The 22,410-nt window shown below is 38.3% G+C and overlaps 1 protein-coding gene across 1 annotated transcript in view; it reads left to right on the forward strand.

Annotated features, from left to right (window-relative positions):
• TMEM131 (transmembrane protein 131) overlaps nucleotides 1–22,410 on the forward strand; it is a 79,578-nt gene that overhangs the window by 47,630 nt on the left and 9,538 nt on the right. Inside the window, exons 19-32 of the mRNA XM_009281750.2 lie at nucleotides 2,021–2,173; nucleotides 2,330–2,405; nucleotides 2,508–2,625; nucleotides 4,603–4,741; nucleotides 4,851–4,960; nucleotides 5,350–5,416; nucleotides 6,375–6,526; nucleotides 7,735–7,877; nucleotides 9,023–9,209; nucleotides 10,344–10,529; nucleotides 14,066–14,224; nucleotides 14,840–15,435; nucleotides 19,512–19,687; nucleotides 20,936–21,063. Of these exons, the coding sequence (XP_009280025.1) occupies nucleotides 2,021–2,173; nucleotides 2,330–2,405; nucleotides 2,508–2,625; nucleotides 4,603–4,741; nucleotides 4,851–4,960; nucleotides 5,350–5,416; nucleotides 6,375–6,526; nucleotides 7,735–7,877; nucleotides 9,023–9,209; nucleotides 10,344–10,529; nucleotides 14,066–14,224; nucleotides 14,840–15,435; nucleotides 19,512–19,687; nucleotides 20,936–21,063 (2,390 nt within the window). The remainder of the gene's footprint in view (nucleotides 1–2,020; nucleotides 2,174–2,329; nucleotides 2,406–2,507; nucleotides 2,626–4,602; nucleotides 4,742–4,850; nucleotides 4,961–5,349; nucleotides 5,417–6,374; nucleotides 6,527–7,734; nucleotides 7,878–9,022; nucleotides 9,210–10,343; nucleotides 10,530–14,065; nucleotides 14,225–14,839; nucleotides 15,436–19,511; nucleotides 19,688–20,935; nucleotides 21,064–22,410) is intronic.

The raw sequence follows: 22,410 nt of genomic DNA on the forward strand, positions 1-22,410 counted from the left end.
TTTATTTTATTTCAATTATTAAACTGTTCTTATCTCAACCCACAAGTTTTCTCACTTTTACCCTTCTGATTCTCTCCCCCATCCCACGGAGGGAGAGTGAGCGAGTGGCTGTCTGGTGCTCAGTCGCTGGCTGGGGTTAAACCATGACAGTTGATCACTTAGCTCTTTTGATATTTGAGAACATTGACAGCAGACTTACTCTTCCTTTTTCTTGGATTCATTTCAAACTAAACTTGTGATCACTGAATTCATGATACTCTTGCATATAGTTTTTCTGTAATGCCTCGGTTACTTATGAAAATAAGCCTAAAATAGCGTCCTTTCTTCTTATTTCAGCATTTGGTAGAGAAATTTGACAGCTATAACATCCAGGAATAACTAGGCGCTACAATTTTAGTAACACTTTCTTTTCAGTTCATACCTAGGGTGTAATTCTCCTGCAGCTGCCCAGTTCCCAGTGCTGTCTGTTTATAATTTTAGTGTATTTGCACCTAAGTCTGATTTCTGGTATTCTGTCAAAGTTTGTCGGCAATACACTAACAGTGTATACAGGCCTTGTAATGATCAGTGTCTTGATTTAAACAGATCTTAGCTGTGTTGACCTCTGCTTCATAATGGCATTTTTAGCTCACAGTGCCACCTCTCAACTCTTCCCTGATCAAAGCTCATCTTTGAGGACCTCTATGCTAAGTAGCATTGTTCTGTTTTTCTTATTACTGATGGGTAAAGTCTTCTTCCCTTATCTGTTGTTTCCATGTCTAAGTGCTGCGTAAGGGTCTTAGTATCATACTGTTCATTTGTTCTACAGTTTAACAAACCTTTTATCTCACCCATTTGATGGCAGTTTGTTACTTATAGGATTCCATAGATGAAGCTCAGACATACCTCCTATTCAGTTTAACAGGACTGTACTGTTTAGAGGTTTATTCTTGTAGTTTCTTTCCCTCTGCAGTTGCTACTATTGAGACTGTTGCAGTATGTGACTATTTCCTGAGGCCACGGTCAAATTTTGAGCCTGCAAAAGTGCATCTCTCTGATCTCTCCACTTCAGTCCTTACCTTAGAGAAATCGTTAAAAAGCTGAAAGTACTGATCTAAGGGGAACATGAAAAGCTCTAGTCATGTTCATTAGAAGGTAGTCTTGGGTATTTAAATTTGCTTGTACTCATTTATTTTATATAAATCTGAAATCTTGTCACTGATCTTGAGTGGCGCTTTGTTGTTTGTTTTGTTTTTATTTATCATTTACTCTATACTTGTCAGGGTTGGGTTTTGAGATAAGGTGAAAAACATGGCCACAGAGTCATTGATTTACAAGTGAAGGCAGAGGGAGAGCTTGAGCATTGTAGTGATTCTGATCATGACAAACAACTAAACTACATGTTCTATGCTTAAAAGGTAAAACAATGTTTGGCTCGGAAGAGGAGGCAGGGTGTAAAGGTGTAGGGAAAAAACTTGCACTGTTTTCTTTTTAGATGTTGTTGTTTTAGTGCCCGGTGTCTTAATTTCACTGGGAGTGGGAAGGAGGGTTGTACCTATGTTTTTAAACGCCCTCTGTCACCTGTAGTGTTTGTAATCTGCAGCTTCACTCTACTGTTCCTTTCAGGTTATTTCTAATTACCAGCAACTATGTACTAGATCTGTTACAAGAAGCTCATTTCCCTTTTGTAATAAGAGGCTCAGAGAACTGAAGTTTTCTCTTGCCTTTCCTCCTCTGGTACTTTTTAACATGATTTAAATGATTAAGCAGAACTGTTGTACTAGCTCTTCAAGACACTTAAGGCGCACTTAATTTTGAAAGAGGGATGAACTGTGTTTGGAAGCAGATGGAGGAAAGAATAGAACTTCACAGAAACTTACCTTGAAGTGTTACAAGTGGTGTTTTTTTTAAAATAGCATAGCTAAAAATCTCCATGACACATTTCAGCTCTGCTGTGGTCTTTGCCAGCCTGCATAAATAAATACATATGCTAGGGAAAATGCATATTCTGCAGACTTTTTTCATCCTTTCTTTTCTTTAGGGAAAAGTAGTTCACCAGAGCCTGAACATCATGAACTCCTTTTCTCAGAAAGTGAAAATACAACACATACGCTCCCTGTCAGAAGATGTAAGGTTCTATTATAAGAGGCTAAGAAGTAATAAGGAAGATTTGGAGCCAGGAAAAAAATCAAAGGTTTGTTTATGCCTTATTTCTACATGTTTACAAGTTCTCTCTTATATATAGCATATGTTAAGTTTCTGTGGTCATCAGAAATCTTCTTTCTTTTTTCTTTGGTCATTAGATTTACAGTGCTGTTTCTTAATTGATCTGCTCTTACCTGTTTTGCAGATTGCAAATATTTATTTTGATCCTGGTTTACAGTGTGGAGATCATTGTTACGTAGGATTGCCTTTTCTATCTAAATGTAAGTAATGTTCAACTTTTTTTTTAAGATTTTCATGATAAAGTTTTCTCCTTAAGCAATGATTTTACATGAAGAGTTTAAAAAACACGTTATTTCTTAAAGCGGAATCTAAAGTTCAGCACAGCGTAGCAATGCAAGAAGATGCATGGGATTCTGACTGGGATTTGCATGAGAACTTATTCAAAGAATGGACAGAAATAAAAGAGAACTCAAGCCATAGGTAAGTATTTTATCCCTGCTACTTTTTCAGGCCTTAAATCACTAGATAATTCTGTGTTATGTGTGCTCTTATAAAATACAGGGTTTCTTAGTATTGCAGTGCCTTTTGAGAGGGGGCCAAGAAGGAGTTACTTGGCCTTCTCAGCAAAACCTTTAAAGAGAACATTTTAAAAGCTAAAAAACAGTAATAATTTCCTCAAGTCAAAGAAAACACTGCAAGTTACTATTCATTGGAGTATGCTGCAGTTCTTCAAAAGACGGTGACAGCAAGGCAGTCTCTACTCTGCAAAAATTTCCAATAACAGATTATACTGTTTGTGTGGTATCCCTGCTTAATCTGTTTTAAAGTAGTAACCTCAATATCCCTCTAAGATTTCATGAGGTTTTTCTGTTGCTACTATTCTGAGATGATTGCATTTCAGTGAATTATCAAATTGTCTGGTATTTTTCCTTGAGATTTGCTAAATAGAAGGTGATTAACAATTGCTATTTAATATTTAGAAAAAGTCAAACTCTGTAGGCTGCTATATACCTTTTAAACATCTGCCTTCTCATACATAAAGTGATTTAATCTCCAAGAGACGTAAGTTAGCATTAACAGCAAGTGCATGTGTCTTTTGTGATGACAGCATCCAGACTGCCATTTCAAAAAAGGTATGCATATTTGTGGAGAAACAAAATGACTGTATGTAGCTAAATAGAGTAACAAAAGCATACCTCCTTTATCACTTTCTTGTTATAATGCTGATATATTAATAACTCCTGAAAAAATTTGATCTAAACAGAATTCTCTATTTAACCACATGGGTAACTTTCAAGAATGTCCTATCACCTACAGTAAGAGGACAGTAAAGGAAAATTCTGTTAAAAACTACTTCTGAATAAGTAGTAGTTCTAGCTAGAAAATTAAATGCTTTAATATTATTTAATGTACTATATAATCTAGAATATGTAATGCTTTTAAAGAGAGTTAAAATTAACCAGCTATCCAAGGTAGCATTTAGCAAAGGAGAAGCTGCTCCTTCTGAATACAGAGGGGTTCTGACTTGGGCATTTGGAGTCTCTCCAAAATACTTCTCTAGGTTTGAAGTCTAGCGTTTCATCTGTTTTGCTGACTGGAGAACTCAATACTGTTAGTCTTGTCTCAGCTCATGGTGGAGAGCTTGTAGGAGAACAGGAATCAAGTCTGTTGCAGAGGTTGGTTAATAGCAAAGAACTTCATTCACTGATGGAAATAGTAGCTGGCACCAAGTGTGACTAGTTCAGATTTGCTTTAGATTTGTTAGACAGGAGTATAGGCACATACTCCGTGTATCCATTGCACCTAGAGTACATGTACAGATTTACTGTACATTACACATGTGCCGGCACAATATGTTTTCTGGATAGTGGATGTCTGGATGTTGTATTGGAAACAGACTGTAGCAGGACTGATATTTTTCCTTTCTACTGTTTATACCTTTGCAAAACATCAAATATATTTTGGGTTATTTTTCTTACTGATCTGAATCTCAGTTTTATTCTCAGAATTTGTTTCTGCAATAGTAAGAGCTAGGCACTTCCTAATGAAAGATAAAATTTGTGTCTCACTGTCCAGCAGCAATTTAAGAGAAATGCGAATACCAAAAGATTTGTGATGCAGTGCATAAGTCCTACCACATTTTTCTGCTCACCTTTATCCATAAATAAGCCATAACAGAACACGGAATGGATGCATGTTGACAACTATACTTAATAGAGAACATCTTTAGAACCTTTGGGTTGGTCTCCTGTAGCATGTTTTGGTGGTTCCTGTTGTGCTTTTTAATAGCAGTATGTATGGGCAGAGCTCAATGGGATTTTTTAATTGCATATAAATATAATGTACCATGCTATTTCTCAAACTAATGTTGTTTTCAGGGTGCTTTTAAGCCCTCTGCTTTTACCAGGCTTTTCCTGTTTTACTCCTGTAAAGTAAGTTTCATAACTGTTTCTCCAGACTGAATGCTGTATTTGAAGTAGACACAGATCTTCAGAAGGATGTCCAGTTGAAAATTACAGCAGAAATGGCCTGGCCTTCCATACTTGGTTCACCACGCCATCTGAGCTTCCCTCTTACCAATACAAACAGTTCATCAGTAAGTTATTTTGTTGATAGTTTCATTTTGTAGGGACTGCATTTTAATAGGTATTTCTAATTACATTAATCCTAATGTAAACTTTAAAAAAAAATGTGTTTCTGAATAGGAAGAAGAAATTTTTCTAGAAAATCCAGCTGACGTTCCTGTGTATATTCAGTTCCTTCCTGTAGCTCTGTATTCTAACCCATCCACCTTTGTTGATAAAATGTTAGAACGGTAAGTATTGTTTTAGAGTACTTAGGGCATTCTCACTCTACAGTAAAACACGTTTTACAAAAAATGCATGCAGTATTTGGCAGCTGTGTTGATAATTACAGTGTTGGCCACTTCTAGAATTTGAATCATTAGGCCAGTTGAGAACTGAATCTAGGCTGATTGCCACTGAATGCACATCTGTATTTTTTTGCTAAGCTAAAATGATGTTTACATTTCTTCCTTAACTTGATGTATGAGGGGGGGAAATAAGAAAAATCAAATGATCCTTTCAGCTGCATATTGTTTGAGTCCTATCATAAGTTCTTGATTTGTGCTAAAATCCATAAGTGAAAGTATGTCATTATCTTCCCTGATCTGGGGGGAGAAAAAAAATTGCACGTCTGTTTCAGGTTTAATTTGAGTAAACCAACTAATTTCAATCTGAGGACTCTAGAGTTCCAAGTCTTCAGAAACTGCGTAAGTATTTCAATATGTTCTTTAGATTTTTTTTAAATTTAGATATTTTAATGTTTTAATAAGAATTCAGTCATACATGTCTTCAAGTTTAGGTATTTCTATGTGTGAAAAATGTGATGCTTCTGTTGGATATTTTCAGGGAATTTGGAAAAGTAGTATTTCTTCAACTGTAACAGTTAAAATGTCACTTTTTCTGTATGCTTACATTATAATAGGATTGTGGAAGATACAGGAAAACTCTATTTATTCATTCTCTTACTGATACAGGATTATTTTCTTCAGTGTGGTGGTTGCTAGTTCTAAAATTAGTAAAGTATTGAGTTTTCCATTGCTTTGTTCTTTATTTTAAATGATTCGAGTTTTGTGGACAACTTTAAGTGTGTGCTTTTTCATGTAGAGTGTGCCACATCCTGAACGCCTTCTTTTCTTGTCCAATATATATGCCTTTTCCCCTCCATTTGCAGTTTGTTTTAGATTAGCAATTCGATGCTTGCACAGTATCTAAAGGCAAACATAGCAAAACACACTTTTTTCAAGTTCTTCTATTTTAAGTTTGCTTTTTCTCCTTTATATATTCTAAAAATGTTTTAACAATGGAAAATTTTGAGGATAGAAAATGTTACATAATGGCTTAATGCTAATTTAGTGTTTAAAATATACATTTAAGAACTTCTGAACTCTTTCTTCTACTGGAGCTTGAATCCACATGGGTGTAGTTTAGCTCAGTTCTGTCTTGCTATGTTCTTCTGCTTCTTAATAAACACAGATGGTTTACTAAGTAGGGAATTTCTTGTGCTATCAGACTTTCTGGTTAAAAAAAAAACAGTGTATGTCATTGGGTAGTACACTTCTTTATGACAAGACCAATTTTCTAGCTAAAATAATATCATTTCTATCAAATATATGTAAAAATTTCCCATTTTTAAAAGTGTTACTTTGTTTTCCCCACTCTCTTAAGGTCCAGCCTCTACAGAGCACTGTAGGACTTACAAAGGGCCTGGCTCGTCATTCGGTTCTAAGCCTAATATTAAAACCTGGTGAGAGAAAGTCTGTCAAAGTAAAGTTCACTCCAGTTCTTAATAAAACTGTTTCATCATTAATTGTCATCAGGTATGATAGATATTTCCAAAATGGGTGTGAGTTCTTTCTGATGTTTTTTATTTATATATAAAATCATACTTGTGATCAGCTGTCAATAAGAAACTATCGCTTTTACAAGAATGATTGTAGAATCGTATGTGTCTGGAGAAAGATTTAATTTAAATATAATTGTGATATGGTTTACAGTAGTTAAACTGTATTCAGTACATACTTTCTAATATAAATATACTGTTATACTTATCATAGAATCACAGAATAGTTTGGGTTGGAAGGGACTTTTAAAGGTCATCTAGTCCAACCCCCCTGCAATGAGCAGGGACATCTTCAACTAGATCAGGTTGCTCAAAGCCTCATCCAGCCTGGCCTTGAATGTTTCCAGGGATGGGGCATCCACCACCTCTCTGGGCAACCTGTTCCAGTGTTTCACCACCCTCATTGTGAAAAATTTCTTCCTTGTATCTAGTCTGAATCTACCCTCCTTCAGTTTAAAACCATTACCCCTTGTCCTATCTCAAGAGGCCCTGCTAAAAAGTCCCTCCCCATCTTTCTTATAAGCCCCCTCTTTAAGTACTGAAAGGCTTCTTAAGTAAGGTCTCCCCAAAGCCTTCTCTTCTCTAGGCTGAACAACCCCAACTCTCTCAGCCTGTCCTCACAAGAGAGGTGTTCCATCCCTCTGATCATTTTTGTGGCCCCTGCTGGCCACGCTGCTTTTGATGCAGCCCAGGGTACAATTGGCCTTCTGGGCTGCAGGCACGCGTTGCTGGCTCATGTCCAGTTTTTCATCCACCAATACTTGGAGACTTGAACTCTGAAATACATACTACACTATCTTGAAAGTAGAGACTCTAGATGCCATTTGCAAGATCAAGCTGCAATGCAAGTTCAATCTTCCTAGTCAAGAGCTCTGTTTGAATAACTATTTCACTTTTGTATCAGGTGTGATACATTAATATGATGACGAAATATAAACTTTAACTAGTACTTCATTGGGTTTTTTATTTGTATGCTATGTTGTGATTTCTTAGGTTTTTTTCTTGCAAACACAATGTTTGAGACCCCCACTATTTAATTCCATATTGTGGGGAATTATCTGTGGAACTGCTTCTATTTCTGTCCTCCAGATTTGGGATATAACTTCATAGTCTGTTGAGAAGCTTGCAAGAGCAATAGACTGCATAATCCTTTTATGAATGTTTCCCCTTTTTCTTTGTACACAGAAATAATTTGACTGTAATAGATGCCATAATGGTACAAGGACAAGGAACAACTGAGAGCTTGAAGGTTGCAGGCAAACCTCCTGGTGCAGGAAGTTCTTTACGCTTTAAAATCACAGAAGCATTATTAAAAGACTGTTCAGAAAGTGAGTACTACCGGAGCTACTGTGCTGAACAGAAAAGAAATTACATTTTACATGTACAACTTGAAATGTGTGGAAATATTTTTCCCCCTGTTCTAGTGCCCCAGAAATTTAATTCCTTTAAATACATTAAAATTGCTTCTTCATTTAGGCAGAAAATGAAATATTTTACCTTTTTTCATTTTAATGTGAAAATTAGGAAAGATAAAACAGAAGCCCTTCATCCACTAAAATTCAGGATAGAGGAGGTGAAGATCCTAGTATATTTACTAGGATAATCTCTCTAATTCCTAAATTTAAGTCAAATTGGATCACAGATGCAACTTTCTGTATGGGTTGGGTTTTTTGTTTGTTTTTTTTTTTCCCGCTCATATCTTCAGAATCTGTATGGACGTAGCCAACAGGGAAAAAGGTAGGGTATGTTCCTTGATGAGAATTAAATCCCAGCCAGATTCTACTCTGGGGTCAGAAGTTTTCTGCTCTGTGGCCCCAGGCTTGCTTCCGAGAGGAGAGTTAAGAGTACCTGTATTACCAAAGGAACTGGTAAAAGAGGTTTAGTTGTATCTGGTATTAAAATCTGCTTTGTTACTTTGCAGATTTCCAGGCGTATTTGTAAAGTGCCATGTTAATTATTATCTGAGATTATTCTGCTTTTTTTGAGGGATGAGTAAGAAAACTTCAAGTAAAGCTTAGTCATTACCTCTTACATGTTGTGGTTTAGGGATTTTTTTGCTAATAAGGTATGTGTAGCTCAGCCACGGATTTTATTTTTAAGACACAAAAAAATAAGCTTTAATTCTCCTCCTGCTGGGACTTTTCACAGAATACCACAACACTAAGCAGTACATCAAAGAACTTTACAGCTTAGATGATTTTTTGTGAGGCAGCAGTGCTATTACAGGCCTGGGGGTTTGTGGTTTTTCCCTGATGAGTTAGAGTGCTCTGGAATTGTACAAGTGCCCTACCTTGACAGTGATGAGAATCTGGCTTCGGAGATCTGTTTCTGCAGGTTACGTAAAGATTTCCATGGGCCTCGCTATCCTTTCCTGCTATAATATTGACAGAACTCTCTTCTGCTGTAGAATATGAATATAGTGAGGGATATCTGTTTAGCATAACACTAACCACTTTCTGCTGTTTGTTTCTAGAAATGAAATACAAAGAACCGAATTTCACACTGAGAAGAACATTTAAAGTGGAAAATACAGGGCAGCTGCAGATTAATGTGAAAACTATGGAAATCAGTGGCTATACATGTGAAGGATATGGATTTAAAGTAGTTAACTGTCATGAGTTTGCACTAAGTGCCAATGCCTCTAAAGACATTGTCATATTGTAAGTGTTTTTTCTTACATCTAAATAGTCTTACATTAGGAATTCTGTATACCTAATTCTGTTTTGAAGGAAAACTCTGTTGGTTAAACTCTGAGGTTTTTTACTTAAGCTTTGAGTGTGTGTTTGGTTTTTTTAAACACAACATAAAACATGAAATTTTTCTCTCTTCTTGCAAACACAATTTGATTTTTTTAAATAACTTCAGGTTTTCATGACTGACCATAGTATTACTTTTATTACTATCTAGTAAGTATAACTTCCTGAGTTGGAATAGTGTTACTATATGGGGTTTTATACATTTCCTTCATTTGGGTTGTGAATGCACATGAGATCTAGATTTACATATGTTTTTGGTGCATTGCAGTATGTAGAAAAGAGCCTTTAGTCTAAGGATTATTATCATAATGCACAGCATTTTAGTCTTGAATATTTTGTCTGTTGCCTCAGTGATGATTGTTTAATTCTGTCAGTTTTTATTGTAAAAGATATCTGCACCAAAACCTGATCTCTCTAACACTGCTTGGATTTAAATTTAACTATTCAGAATATGGTATCTAGAAAGTTTGGAAGAGGCTTCTGTTCTGCAAGAGGACATACGAGATACTGCAGGCAGTGAAACTTCACTAGTATATCTGTAACAATCTTAGTTTGTGATGAGACGGGAACATAGTGGTGGTGTTTTTGAAAAGGCATGCCATTCTGACTTGAAGGTGAAGTGTTTAAAAACTTTATAGCTCACGTAATGGTCGGTTCCATTGCTTGCTTACAGCTGCTGTTAATTTTTTACTGCATTCATAGCTTTCTTTTAACAGATTTGGTCAAAACTTAATTTCAGTTATTATATCTTCATATGGTGTATCGGATGTGTTAAGCATAGGTGTTTATGAACTTAGTCAAACACGTCTTGCGGTATTTGAAAGATACTCAAGTATTTTTAGGCTAGTTGTGTGGATGATTATTAGTCATACTACTAGGGCTATTTGTTATAAACGTTTGATTAGGATGCCAGTCATGGCAGTAATTGGTGGAGCTTGTGGTTTGTTTGTTTATTTTTAATTTATGAATAATACAAATTACCTGAAACTTTCATGCTGTTCATATGAAAAGTTCTAATGTACTTTACTTTGTTTTCAGGTTTACACCTGATTTCACTGCTTCCAGAGTCATACGGGAATTAAAATTCATCACTGCGGGAGGCTCTGAATTCATATTTATCTTGAACGCATCCCTTCCATATCACATGCTAGCAACGTGTGCAGAAGCGCTACCCAGGCCCAACTGGGAATTGGCACTGTACATAATCATCTCAGGAATAATGAGGTAGGGTGTATGTGTTTGTTCTTACCGGTATATGTGCATGAACTACCACCGCTTGAATACAGGTTACAGAGAAGTATACATGTATTCAGTACATGCTATAATTGGTGTAAAATAAAATAGGGGGAGGTGAAAAAGGAGAACAAATTAATAAACGCTCCTATGGATTGAGTGTGAACAGTTTAAGGCTGAGGAGTACTGACTTTCTGCTCAAACTGACTACAAAATAATGTATTTCTTGCTTGGGCCTATTTCCTTAAGTGAGAGACATACTCTTGTTAACCCTGGTAATGTGTAGTTTTTTGGTAAATAATTAAGCCAAACTTGAATCAAATTAGGTATTAAAGCACTGCTAACCGTGAATTCCCATAGAAATTTAAGCACCCTTCTGGAGTATTGTGCTTTAGCAAGATATGAGGCAGTGACTGTAATGAGCTTAGCAGATGCTTTGGATGAATTTAACTTCTCTGCCACTTTTATGTGACAGACAACTGGTGATACTAATAATGGGATTTCTGAGAACCTGAAGGGCATTGTTTGCAACACCGCACGCTCGGAGGTTACGTAGTAGCATATTAATGCACTTTTTTCCTCAGCAAACAGACGTATGTTAGCTGTGACTGGTTGAAATATTAGTTGAAAATTCCACTGCATTTTCGTAGTCTGACCTCTACCTATCTTTATTTATTTGAAATCTGAGGTTATAAACAATGTGTCCCTGCTCACCTCTTGGATGTGAGATGCTTTCCCCCACTGCCTGTATCCAGAGAAAACCCTAGCATAGAAACTTATCAGGATAAGTTGTTACTTATCAGTAGCAACAAATGCTGTTTTCCTTTTTCGTTAGTGTTAAGCTTGTATCTTAGTGTGAGATGGATTGCTGCTGTAGATGCCTGTGATGGAAAAAGTAGTCTTTCCGTATGCTGCAAATCCAAAGCATTATCTAAGATATGTAATATTCCTGCTTTTTTTTTTTTATATTAAGATACTGGCTCTTCCATTGTGCTGTACTATATTACATAAAAGTTTGGTTAGGCTGTCTTTCCTTCTAGGGATTGATAAAAGACATAGAGAAGATAAAGTTACAGTCTGCTTCATTTTCTTTTTTGACTCTTCAGCACTTTCTGAAGTAATGCAGTGTTACTTAGGGAGCTGCGTTTTCCTAAGTAACAGGAAAATTTCTGTTACTTAGGAAATTTTGTTTCCTAACTAACACTGCATTACTTCAGAAAGTGCTGAGTAAGTACGTAAGTGGTTTTCTCTGTATGTTTGCTAGAAATTTATAAGCTTAGTTTCTCTTTAGTTTATTGACAGAGTGAATAATGCTTGTCAGCTCGTAAGTGTAGTTTGCATGGATAATTTTATATGTACTGTATTTGTTAATTAGACTTTACAAAAGAATACAGAATACTAATCCTTTTCCTCACTAATGTCTTTTTCCTACAAGTACAAAACATCCTTCTTGGCAGCAAACTAGAGAAGAGTCCTAATGTAACCATTTCATAATATTCCAAGGATCCTGTGCACAGTCAGCCTCTAACTTTCAGGGTGCCATCATAGGGGTTTGCTAGTTGCCCCTAAAACAGTACTTCTGTATTGTTGCAAAGCTATCCTTAATTTCTAGGAATGAACAACTCTAGGAGTTTGTCTAGTTCATGTTTTTAACTTGATAAGGTGGTGTTTATTGTTGCCTTCCCTAAATCACTGTTGGTTTGGATTGTTACCATGCTCGTGGCTCCAAGTTTTGAAGTCCAACTTGATAGGATATGTACAAACACGACAAAGGAGCCAGTCCTTTTTGTGAAGAACTTACCAACTAGGCATATGTGTGCTCCAGAATAAAACCGTGAGGGGAAAGAGCGATGTACCAAGATCGTTCTTGGGCGCCTAGACCATGTTACTCCCCACTGTGTGGTGTTCCTCATACTAATTTGTTTTGTAATTTAAATGACATGAACACTTCAGGCTAGTTATATTTTTCTTCTTTTTTTAATCGTAATTTTTTTAAAAAGCAAAAAACCCAAACCACCGCTGCTCCCACCACCACCACCCCAAGACCAGAAAGTGCAGTTGAAAAGACCACAAAACAAGATTTGTTCTGTTTTTCATTTCAAAGCTGGTATTCGTTTATCAAAACACTAAAGTTGGCTTACATAGAGGGAGTAGAGTCCTTACCCAGAGAGTGGCAGAGGAGGAGAAGCCCTCAAGGTGACCTTTTGCTGCAGCCTCCCCTGTACAACCTCTGTGGAGCCCAGCATTGATACCATGAGGGGAGTGCTGTGGGGTTGAGGGGGAAGGGTGCCCACCCAGCCCACCAAAACCCTGTGCACTCCATCCCAAGTTTGTCTAGCACCATGGTGGTAGAGATGTGATGCTCTTGTTGGTATCAGTCTCGTGAAACTTTCAAATAGCGTTGTGGATTACAATTAACAAGTGAAAGAGATTATACCTTATTCCTTACATCCCAGACGTAATTCCATTTTTGATGGCATGGCACCCAAGGCAAGCATTACTCTTTTGAGTAACAGTTTGTGTAAGCTTGTCTGAAAAATTCCCCTATTTCTTCAACTTTTCTGTTGCTTGTTAACGTATTGGATGAAAATTATCTTTCCTACCTTCTGCCATCTGGTTATGCATCTAGAATCCTTTTTAATCCCTGGGGCAGGGAAAAAAGCACTAATAATCAGCTATCAACAGCTGAGTTGCCCCCAGAGTTGCTTGTATTTTTGGTGCTAGGTAAAACTTAAAAGATGATATCTAGACTAGATTCTTTTAGCTAAAATTAAGCAAGAGGTATCTCATCCTTTTGTGTGAATTGATGCTGGTTTTCATACATTTGGCTTAGAAAAACTGGCAGTCAGAACAGGGGGGAGAACAGAAACTGAAGTTGCTAATGCAAAGTTCTTTTCTCATAAACTTTCTAGGGTAATAGGCAAGGCAAGCTTTAGTCATCGTCACTGTGTCTCTTCCCCCCGAAACTCCCACCTGTTAGAAGACGAAATCGATAGCAGTGCGATGAAGGTCTCTGCAGTGGTATTATTGCTTCATTCAAAAATATAGTTCACTGCAGTGCATTATGTAAGTGGAGAACTCCTGAACACGGTATTGCAGCAGATGCAGTTAGTTGTAAAACTCCTTGAAATAACGCTCTTAAAGCTTACGTCTCTGAGCAGAAGTACAATTCTCTGCAGAGGGTCTCTGCTTTTAAAATGGTATTGCACCAACGAGATGTGAGAGCTGCTGACCACTCGGATGCCATTTTAATTATATCTCTCTTTTTTTTTTTTTTTTTTCCTTTGGATTCACGTTCTTCACAACTGCACTTCAGACTTGCATCTAGCTTCCACTCTCAGTATTAGTGATGTATATCATGCTAGACTTGTGTATTTTATGTTTCTCTCAGACAAAGTTGTGGTTTGGATGCAGTTTTCAGCTTTTCAGTACAAGATACAAACTTTTTGTCTTGTGTGATTAGATTCATTAACCTTAAAATGCTCAAAACTAAGAAATACTTAGATGACTGCCTCTCTTCTCTGCAGTGTACTCTTTCTCTTGGTAATTGGAACGGCCTATCTAGAAGCTCAAGGAATATGGGAGCCATTTAGGAGACGCTTGTCCTTTGAGGCCTCAAGCCCTCCCTTTGATATGGGAAGGCCACTTGATCTCAGGAGAATAGTTGGAATTTCATCTGATGGAAAGTAAGTATATGTTTGGGGGTTTTTGTGGGATGTTTCCCCCCCTTTTTTTTTTTTCCTTAGTTATAAGGCCAGTAAGAAAGTAATACTGCTCTTTGGAACAGTATGAATAAAGGAATTTGAATGAATAAAGGTCCTCGCAGTTAGTTATAAAAAGATGGCTTGGTTAAAATGATGGATTTTGTGATTGTGAGGAATATTCATATTTGGGGAAAAAAGAAAGAAAGAAAAAAAAAAACCAACCAAAACCAAACCCTGTCAAGTTTCCCGTTAATGTTCTCAAAAATGATCAGGCTGCAGAAAAATTGCAGGCCAGAAGTTCTTACCTTTTGGTGTCTTAAGTTAAAAAAAGATCTTCTCCTTTCAGTGTTCCCTCCAAGATACATATTGACTGTCGTTTTACTGTGTCTTTTTTCATGTGCACAGCGAGCAAGTGAACACGGCAAAGGCTACTGACTTGTCAAACAAGTTCTAGGCATTTTTGTTGGTTATATGCCAAGAACAGTGTAGTTCAAGGTTTCTTTTGGACATAGTGATTTTCTTTTGGACATAGTGATTCTTTTTTCATGTGGAAGAATGGAAACATTGTAGAGTATATTTAAACACTTGTTCTTTCAGCTTGAATGCGCTTGGATCAGATTCTAATCACGGTTCATCCAGAGGGATCTATGGAGCAGGCAGTTCGTCTTCACGATCCAGTGCAGGGAATCATAAACAATGCAATGCAACAGCACACCTTCACAGCAATAGAAATGCACCTGATGTTGAAAACATCAAATCCAAAACCAGTTCAAGCATACCTAATAGGACTTCAGCACAAGCAGCTTCCATGCAGTCCGTGAACAGAGCAGGCCCCTTTACCTTGGATTCGGGTGCCACAGCTCAGACTCATGCCGCAGGCAAAAGAGCCAAGGGGACGAGGCAGAACCAGCAGCCAACGCAGCAGCAGGCACCAGCTTCGGCAGAGCAGCCCCTCCAGCAACCCCCAGCATCCGGGCCCCAGCAGCAAGAGCAACAGACTGAAAGCGCTGTGCCACAGCTACCGCTTCCCAGCCCGCCTCATGGCGAATGTGCCAGCAGCAGAAGGCACAGCTCGGAGGATTCAGATCTCACTGGGCTCATAGAAACTATGGAAAAAGACTTTGACCACCCAGAATCCCCTTCCCCAGATGTGTTTACAGAGCAGCCCCCATCTCCACTAGCAAAAAACAAAGGTAATACAATTCTGCTTTTTTTAACAGGATGATTCATTATGTAAGCCACAGAACAAGATTTAATCAACTGTAAAGGTCATGTTTTCATAGCGTGGAAAGTGATAGCTTCTCAGCTGTTCCCTACCCTGCTGTGTGTGCCCGTGTCTTGAACACTTCCTTTATTCATTTTATGGCAGTGAAGTTCTCCATGCAACGCTAGATTGTGATTCTTCCTGCAAAATCTTTGGAACGTTTTGATGAATGCGAGCGTGAATATTTAGACGTCTGACCCTCTGAAGAAGAAAGATGCTTTTGGTTGCTACTCCTTTGCCTTTGGGTTAGCATCCATCCCTCCCACCTCCATCATTTGTGCTTGGGGCTGGAGGTTGAGGAGAGGAAAAAGAAGTTGTCCTAGTGTATTATGAGAAGTGAGACGGGGAGAAAGGGAGGAGGGGAAGAGAGAGAAATGGGTAAACCCCTGTGGTGGTGTTTGGGAATGGAATTCCTCGTGCCCAGACTTGCAGTTGTAGAAAACCCTTGATGTCAGGTGGTCAGCAAATTAATATATGGCACCTGTGTTCATAAGTTGCATTCATCTTTGCATGAGGTTAGAGTTGAGTTTGGCTTGTTTATGCATCTTCTCAATTGTCTAATGCTTCAAATAATGTATTGAATTTCGTACATTAGATACATTCAGACTTTCAAAATTATACGTCAGTTATTTTCCTTCTTATAAACACTTTGTTAGAGTAGAACTTCTAATCATGCCTTTTGTATTAGCCATTTCACTTGTGTCCCAGAGCTATGTGGTTCTAAATTTAACCTTAACGTGTTTATTTCTAAATGATTTTTCACTCTTTTCTAACAATCCCGTTGTACAGAAACGGTACTGATACTGTGTTGCTTATTAGAGATAAAGTTAAGAAAATGAATGGTGGGAAGGCATGTAAACCCTGAAGCGTCGGTATGATCACGCGCCACCAAAGAGGAAAGCTTCACTCTGTTAAGTAGTAACGAGCAGAAAGTTCTTAATTAGTTCAGAGTGGATGTGATGACACATCTGGACTTTCGAAGTGGAGACTGAAGTGATGAGAGGTTTTGGGATCCTGCTGAAATATGCTACTTTATTTCTGGGCTGTTTGGGTTTTAGTTTAGACAAGGGGATGTGGTTGGGGGAAGCAATCTTAAGAGAATTATGACCAGTTTGTCAGGTATTCATTTCATAAAGGCTAAATGGTACTCCAGCAAATGACACGACTCTAGGTGGGTTTCACAGGCAGCAGCGTCTACGTTAGCAAATAGTGCGGTGTTGGAGCTCTGGAAAGCAAAATGGCTGCTAGTGAGGGTGCAACGTCCTCATGGGGCATGTCTGAGTGGATTTACAGTGGACTGATCCAGTCTGGGTACTGAATGCCTGAAAGGGCTGGGGGCGCTTCCGGAGCGCGCCTTCCATTTGTAGCTCAACCTAAAAAGAAACCAGCTCTTGCACTCGGGTACTGCTGTACGATGCAGCCGCTACACAGTATGCGGGGACCATTGAGTTTGGTTTCAAAAGCATATTCCTGATCCAAATAATGTGGTGTACCGATGTTAACATTTTTGTACCTATAGCAATTTCTAGCAGTCTCTGTATGGGGAGATTGTCTTAGCAAATAGCTGCTTCTAAGTGTTGATAGACCTTTGATTACATTTTTTCAACTATACTTAAATGCATTTTCTTGAGGTGGGTGCTTCTATTGATTTGTCTATCAATTTCAAAAGCTGTTTAAGTGATGATAAAATACTTAGTTCTTAATCACTTACATGGGTTCCGTTTTTTGGCATTACTTTCCCGTTTTGTAACTTTCTCCTGATTACAAATTAATTCAGATAAATTCACATTTTTCCCGCTGTTACAGAGGCTTTGCATCGTTTGTGCTTTGACATGGCGGTATACTGAATATTTAAACATATTCTGTATTGCAAAATACATTATGAATGTTACATTTTGCAATCCAGATAGTTTTCTTGACCTCTTCATTGTCTTAAATCAATAAATCAGATTTATGCATGTAGACTTCTTTTTGGACAAGCTTTATTTAAAAAAAAAACAAAACAAACATTATCTGTAAACCATAACTTGACTCACAAAAGCTCAGCACATCAAATAAAACTTGCCCATTTCCATTTGCCCTCTTTAAAAATGTAAAGCTATAGGGGAAGTTCCATTATCTATCTCGATCTACATACACACGCTATTTGTCTTTAGATAAATAGCTCGAGCTAGTCACAGACATTTGCAAAAGCAGCGGCTTCGGGACTAAAACTGGCTGGCATAATATCCTGCGCAGGACTCCCGTCTTTATAGTCTTCTGTTTCAGCTTCCTGATACTTGGGTCCTGGCAGACTGCTGCGGAGGCTACATTAGATTTTTGTTGAACAGCTGCTTTACGTTATATTTTTATGTCATGATAACACTTAACATAGATTTTCTAATGATGAACATTAAACTGTTTAGCAGTCCTGAATGTAGACTAAATTTGAAGCAAATCTTAGAACGAGGCCTTCTGAGGCAAAACCAGAATACCCCCCAATAAGCTGGAAGCTGACCTCTAGAAAATTTCCATACAAAGATTTACTTGTATTTACGCTTCTACTTGCGTTCACACTAAAAAGAATATTTTATCTCCAGTGTTTTTGTTGTTCTTGATACTGAAACCATTGATACTAAGTCTGAAAAAAACCAAAGTGTGAAGGCGCTGCCCTTTGATTTGTATCTGGTATTTGCCAAAATACTGGAGGCAAATTTATGTTTTGGTACAAACTTTCCCTGAGGAACACTTTGCCAAATGAAATATGACAGCTATCGTTGTGCTTCCAGTCTCAATTCTGACTTGAGCCAGTACAAATCCCAGTAGGGGCTGAATCCACTTACTCAGCACAGGTTAACTGAGTCTTTACTTGAGTGAACTATTATGTCCATGCTGGAAGCTGTATGCAGGCACTGTGCGGCTTATAAATGAGAGTGCTTAGTCTGAAGGGCTGTATCTAAGAAAGATCTTACTGGTAAAGGTGTTTACTACATCTAATGAAAGACACGAGAATATTGTGAATGCTCTCATCCTGTAAGAGAATAACAAGACGCGATGGTAAGATAATGATGACTCCACAGATGCGCACGCACAGTTTCTCTGTATTGATGCTGGTTTTGATAACTGTTTTACTCCCCAGGAGCCTAATCCCGCCTCTTTTGCAAGCCAGGACTCTGGCTTGATTTTGAAGGTTCTTAGACCTCTACATTTTGAACTTATACTATGCTACGTTTCAGTTAGCCCGTAGAAATTGCAGGAAAAACATAATCAGTTGTTCAAGTAGCATTATTTATTTTTATGTGGATCACTTCAGAAAAATTGATTAAACATCCCCTGGAGTGTTTAACGCGTTGTTTTCCCTACTTTGAGATGCAGTAACACTTTTAATGTGTTGAGCCAAACTATTTTACGTTCAGCTTAGTCATACCTCTTAGAATAGTACACTCTGAAAGAATAAAACATGTCAAGGGGAGAAAGTATACTTGGGTGTGAGATTTCAGGTTTGGGGGGGTTGGGTTTTTTACATGTTTGCTAGACAAATACTATTGGTGATTTTTCTCATCCACTCTAGTCTTACTGCAAGTTGTTTTTGTTTTGTTTTTTAACTGACAAGCATGCTAATCATTTCCGTTCCTCATTTGTTCGGATGATAAAGCTTGTACCAACTTCTGAAGTTCATGTTTAAATCTAGTCTTACATGGTGAAACTGTCAAATTGGATTCTAAGGTGTTTAAAAGGAATGTCCCGAACAGAGCAGAGAAGAATTACAGGTAGCCAGGTGCCCACCGTCTGCAGAGAGGCAATGGAGGTAGGGCTCAGGAGCATAAATGCGATGGTGGAGATCAGGGTTCTTCAGGTCTGATGCTGTTGCTCACATGTGGTGTGAAGTGGCTGTAAATGGTCAGTGTATCATAACAGACAACAAACTTCAGAGGCTTAGTCATGTGGGTTAGCCTCTACAATGAAGTGAACTAGCCCATCTGGGAGTGCTGCTGCTGAGAATCTGAAGCATCCTTGTCTCCCTAGGGAAAGGGAAAACACTTCAGCGCAAGGTGAAGCCACAGAAGAAGCGGGAAGAAAAGGATAGAAGAGGGAAAGGAAAGCAACAGGAGGATGAACTGAAGGATTCCTTGGCAGATGATGACAGTTCTTCAACCACAACCGAAACCTCCAACCCAGATACAGAACCACTTCTCAAAGAGGTACGGCACTCCTCATAAAAGGAGGCTCCTGTGTAACTGGTGGGTCACCTGTTAGAGCAGCAATACAGTCTCTTCCCCCCACCCCACCCCCAGCTTTCACATATGATACTACCCAACAAAGGAAGAATGTTCATTAAAAAACATCTTTCCCAATCCTTGCCTTTACTTCTTCTCTATAAAATTTGCTCCTCTGTGGTGTTGAACATGCTTGAATCATGTAGTCTCAGGACTGGAAGTGCCTGAGCGACTGTGGCTTGAATAAGCCACCTGTTGTCAGCAGCATCGTGGTAATTGTCTCTCTGCACGCTCCCAGCCTATTCTATTTGCAGAATGAAACGCCAAAGTATGGGCACTAATTTTATTCGATAATCAAGGTGTATGCTAAAACCCTGCATTTCATCAGTTACAAAGGGTCAGTGCACTGGTGGTAACTTGTCAGCAGGTAGTTAACTTAATTACCTTTGACAATACCCCTACCTTACTTTACTCATTTGCCTTACATGCTTCTAGGTAATAAACTGAAGCTCTAACAATTTGTGTAGTGGTCAGGTTGTCTTAAGTATTTTGTCCTAAAGCATGTGCTAGAGAACCAAACAAAGCGAAGGTAATGGCAAAGAGAAAAGCAAGCCTAAATTTTGACATGTCTTAAATTTGAACTTTGGAAAAGACAGGGATTCTAGCTGGGGGGGGGAAGGAAAAGAAATCCATGTAGTACATTTTAAAAGTCACGGTTTAGTAAGTTTTCATTTGAAAATCACCTTTGATTTTTCAGGATGGCTGTTTGACAGTATACTTGTATCCAGAAAGTCTTAGAAGTGTGGTTAAAAAAAAAATATAAATTGAATGGTGAAGTTGCTCATATTCTTTGCTCTGTTGAAGAGTCTGTTTTAGACAGCCTGGACTGCGTACAACAGACGCAGTATAGGTCTCAGTACAGAGCTAGCATCTTTTGAAGTAGACTCGGAGGCCGCGGCCAGAGGAGCTGTGTACTTGCAAACATCAGATCTGCTTGAAGCACATTAATTTGCTAGATAATTTTGATTTCTGCTTCTCCAAATAGGAAAAAATAGATACCACGTTTTATAGGTATACTCGCTAAGTAGTAAAAAGATACCTTCTATGCTGCAAAAATGCTCGTGTTTTCAGATAGCGTTCTTTCCTCAGCCCTATTTATACTACGTATGTTGTGATGCAGGAGGGACTTTACTCTTCATGAATATTAACATGTTGTTATAATATCTTTTATAGGTACCTGAAAAACAAAAGGGAAAAGTTATACCAGAAAAACCTGAAAATGAAATAGTCCAAGTAAAACAGAAAACTAAAAAACTGCTAACAAGTATCAAGAAAGAAATCCCTGTAGATGTGAAAACCAGGTAAGCATAACAAAGGCCTTTTAGTAGAGAAGGCATCGTGCTTGAAGGGAAGATGGGTTGATAAAAATCTGTGTATTTGACTGTTGTAGCTGCCGCTCTGGCTAATGCCAGCAGCATTAAGCAGCTTCCTCTTCCTTCCTGATATCAGGGAATATCTGCAGCTTGTAAATAATAAATTATTTAATGGGAATACAGTGCCTAAATGAGAACTAAACCCAGAGAAGAAAATCAGGTTAAGCAACGTTAAGCTTTTTGTAACAGGTATCGCATACACAAAATAGGGTTAATGTTTCTCCAGGAGCTCCTAGCGGCAGCACAGTAAGCCAGCGCTAACATGAGTGCCTGTAGTTGCTCTTGATGAAACTGCAGCCGTGCAATTTCCTTTTATGCATCATAGAGTAAGATCGGGGTCTTGGATATGTTAGTAAAGGAGGCTGCTGCCGCTGCCAGCCCCTTTCCCTTACTGGCAGGTGGCTGATTGCAGATGATAGGGGAAAAATGAAGAACCTTAGTCTTGCTATATCTCCTTCATTCTGAAATAGTATTCCAAAATCAGATCGGTAGCCACATGCCACAAAAGTAAACTTTACCAAACTCAGGCATGGTACATTGGCTTGTGTTTTCCCTGTTGCTGTAATTAATACTAGACTAACTGGGGTTAGTAGTTAGTACAAATTAATTTTCTTCAAAATATTTCTGAAAACGTTGCCTGGCAAAGTCTCCTCCTTATCTTATTTATTCTTCCCGTTATCTACTTTCCTTTAGCATGTAAATCACAAGTTCATTACATGTGACAGTATTCAAAGGCCACAATGAGACCTGGTTTGTAATTCTTCTGCAAGAAATGGGTAAAATAGTTCCTCCCTAGGAAGGTTGAGAGACATCATCAAACAGCTGGAGAAAAAGAACAATACGTAGCCAAATGAATTTGGTGGTGGGTTTGAATAGTTTTGTCATCGACTAAAAGATGATCCTGTACACTGAGGGCAATAGCATATCAGGAGCGTGGGATCTCACGAGTGCGGGGGGGCAGAGTAGAAAAACGGCAGTTGCCATCTCTTGTTGCCTCTGTACAATCAAACAGGTTTTGTAATCCTGGAGCTCCAGGATGAAAGCTTCTCCTGGAAGGTGAGTGAGCCCTAATAAATGTGTGGAGAGCAGTGTGGGCAGAAAGTCAGCCAGGGCTAGGAAGGGTGGAGTTGCATACAGGAGAAGTGCAAAACTCTGCTTATGAATAGCTTTGAAGATGAGCGCAAGTTTGACATAAGAAAGCCACAGGAGACCAGTCTTCTGTAAGACCGTATGGCGCATATATACACACACACACACACACACACGCGCGCATAT

Source organism: Aptenodytes forsteri, unplaced genomic scaffold (assembly GCF_000699145.1).
Source record: "Aptenodytes forsteri isolate BGI_AS27 unplaced genomic scaffold, ASM69914v1 Scaffold348, whole genome shotgun sequence".
In the NCBI taxonomy this organism is placed as follows: Eukaryota; Metazoa; Chordata; class Aves; order Sphenisciformes; family Spheniscidae; genus Aptenodytes; species Aptenodytes forsteri.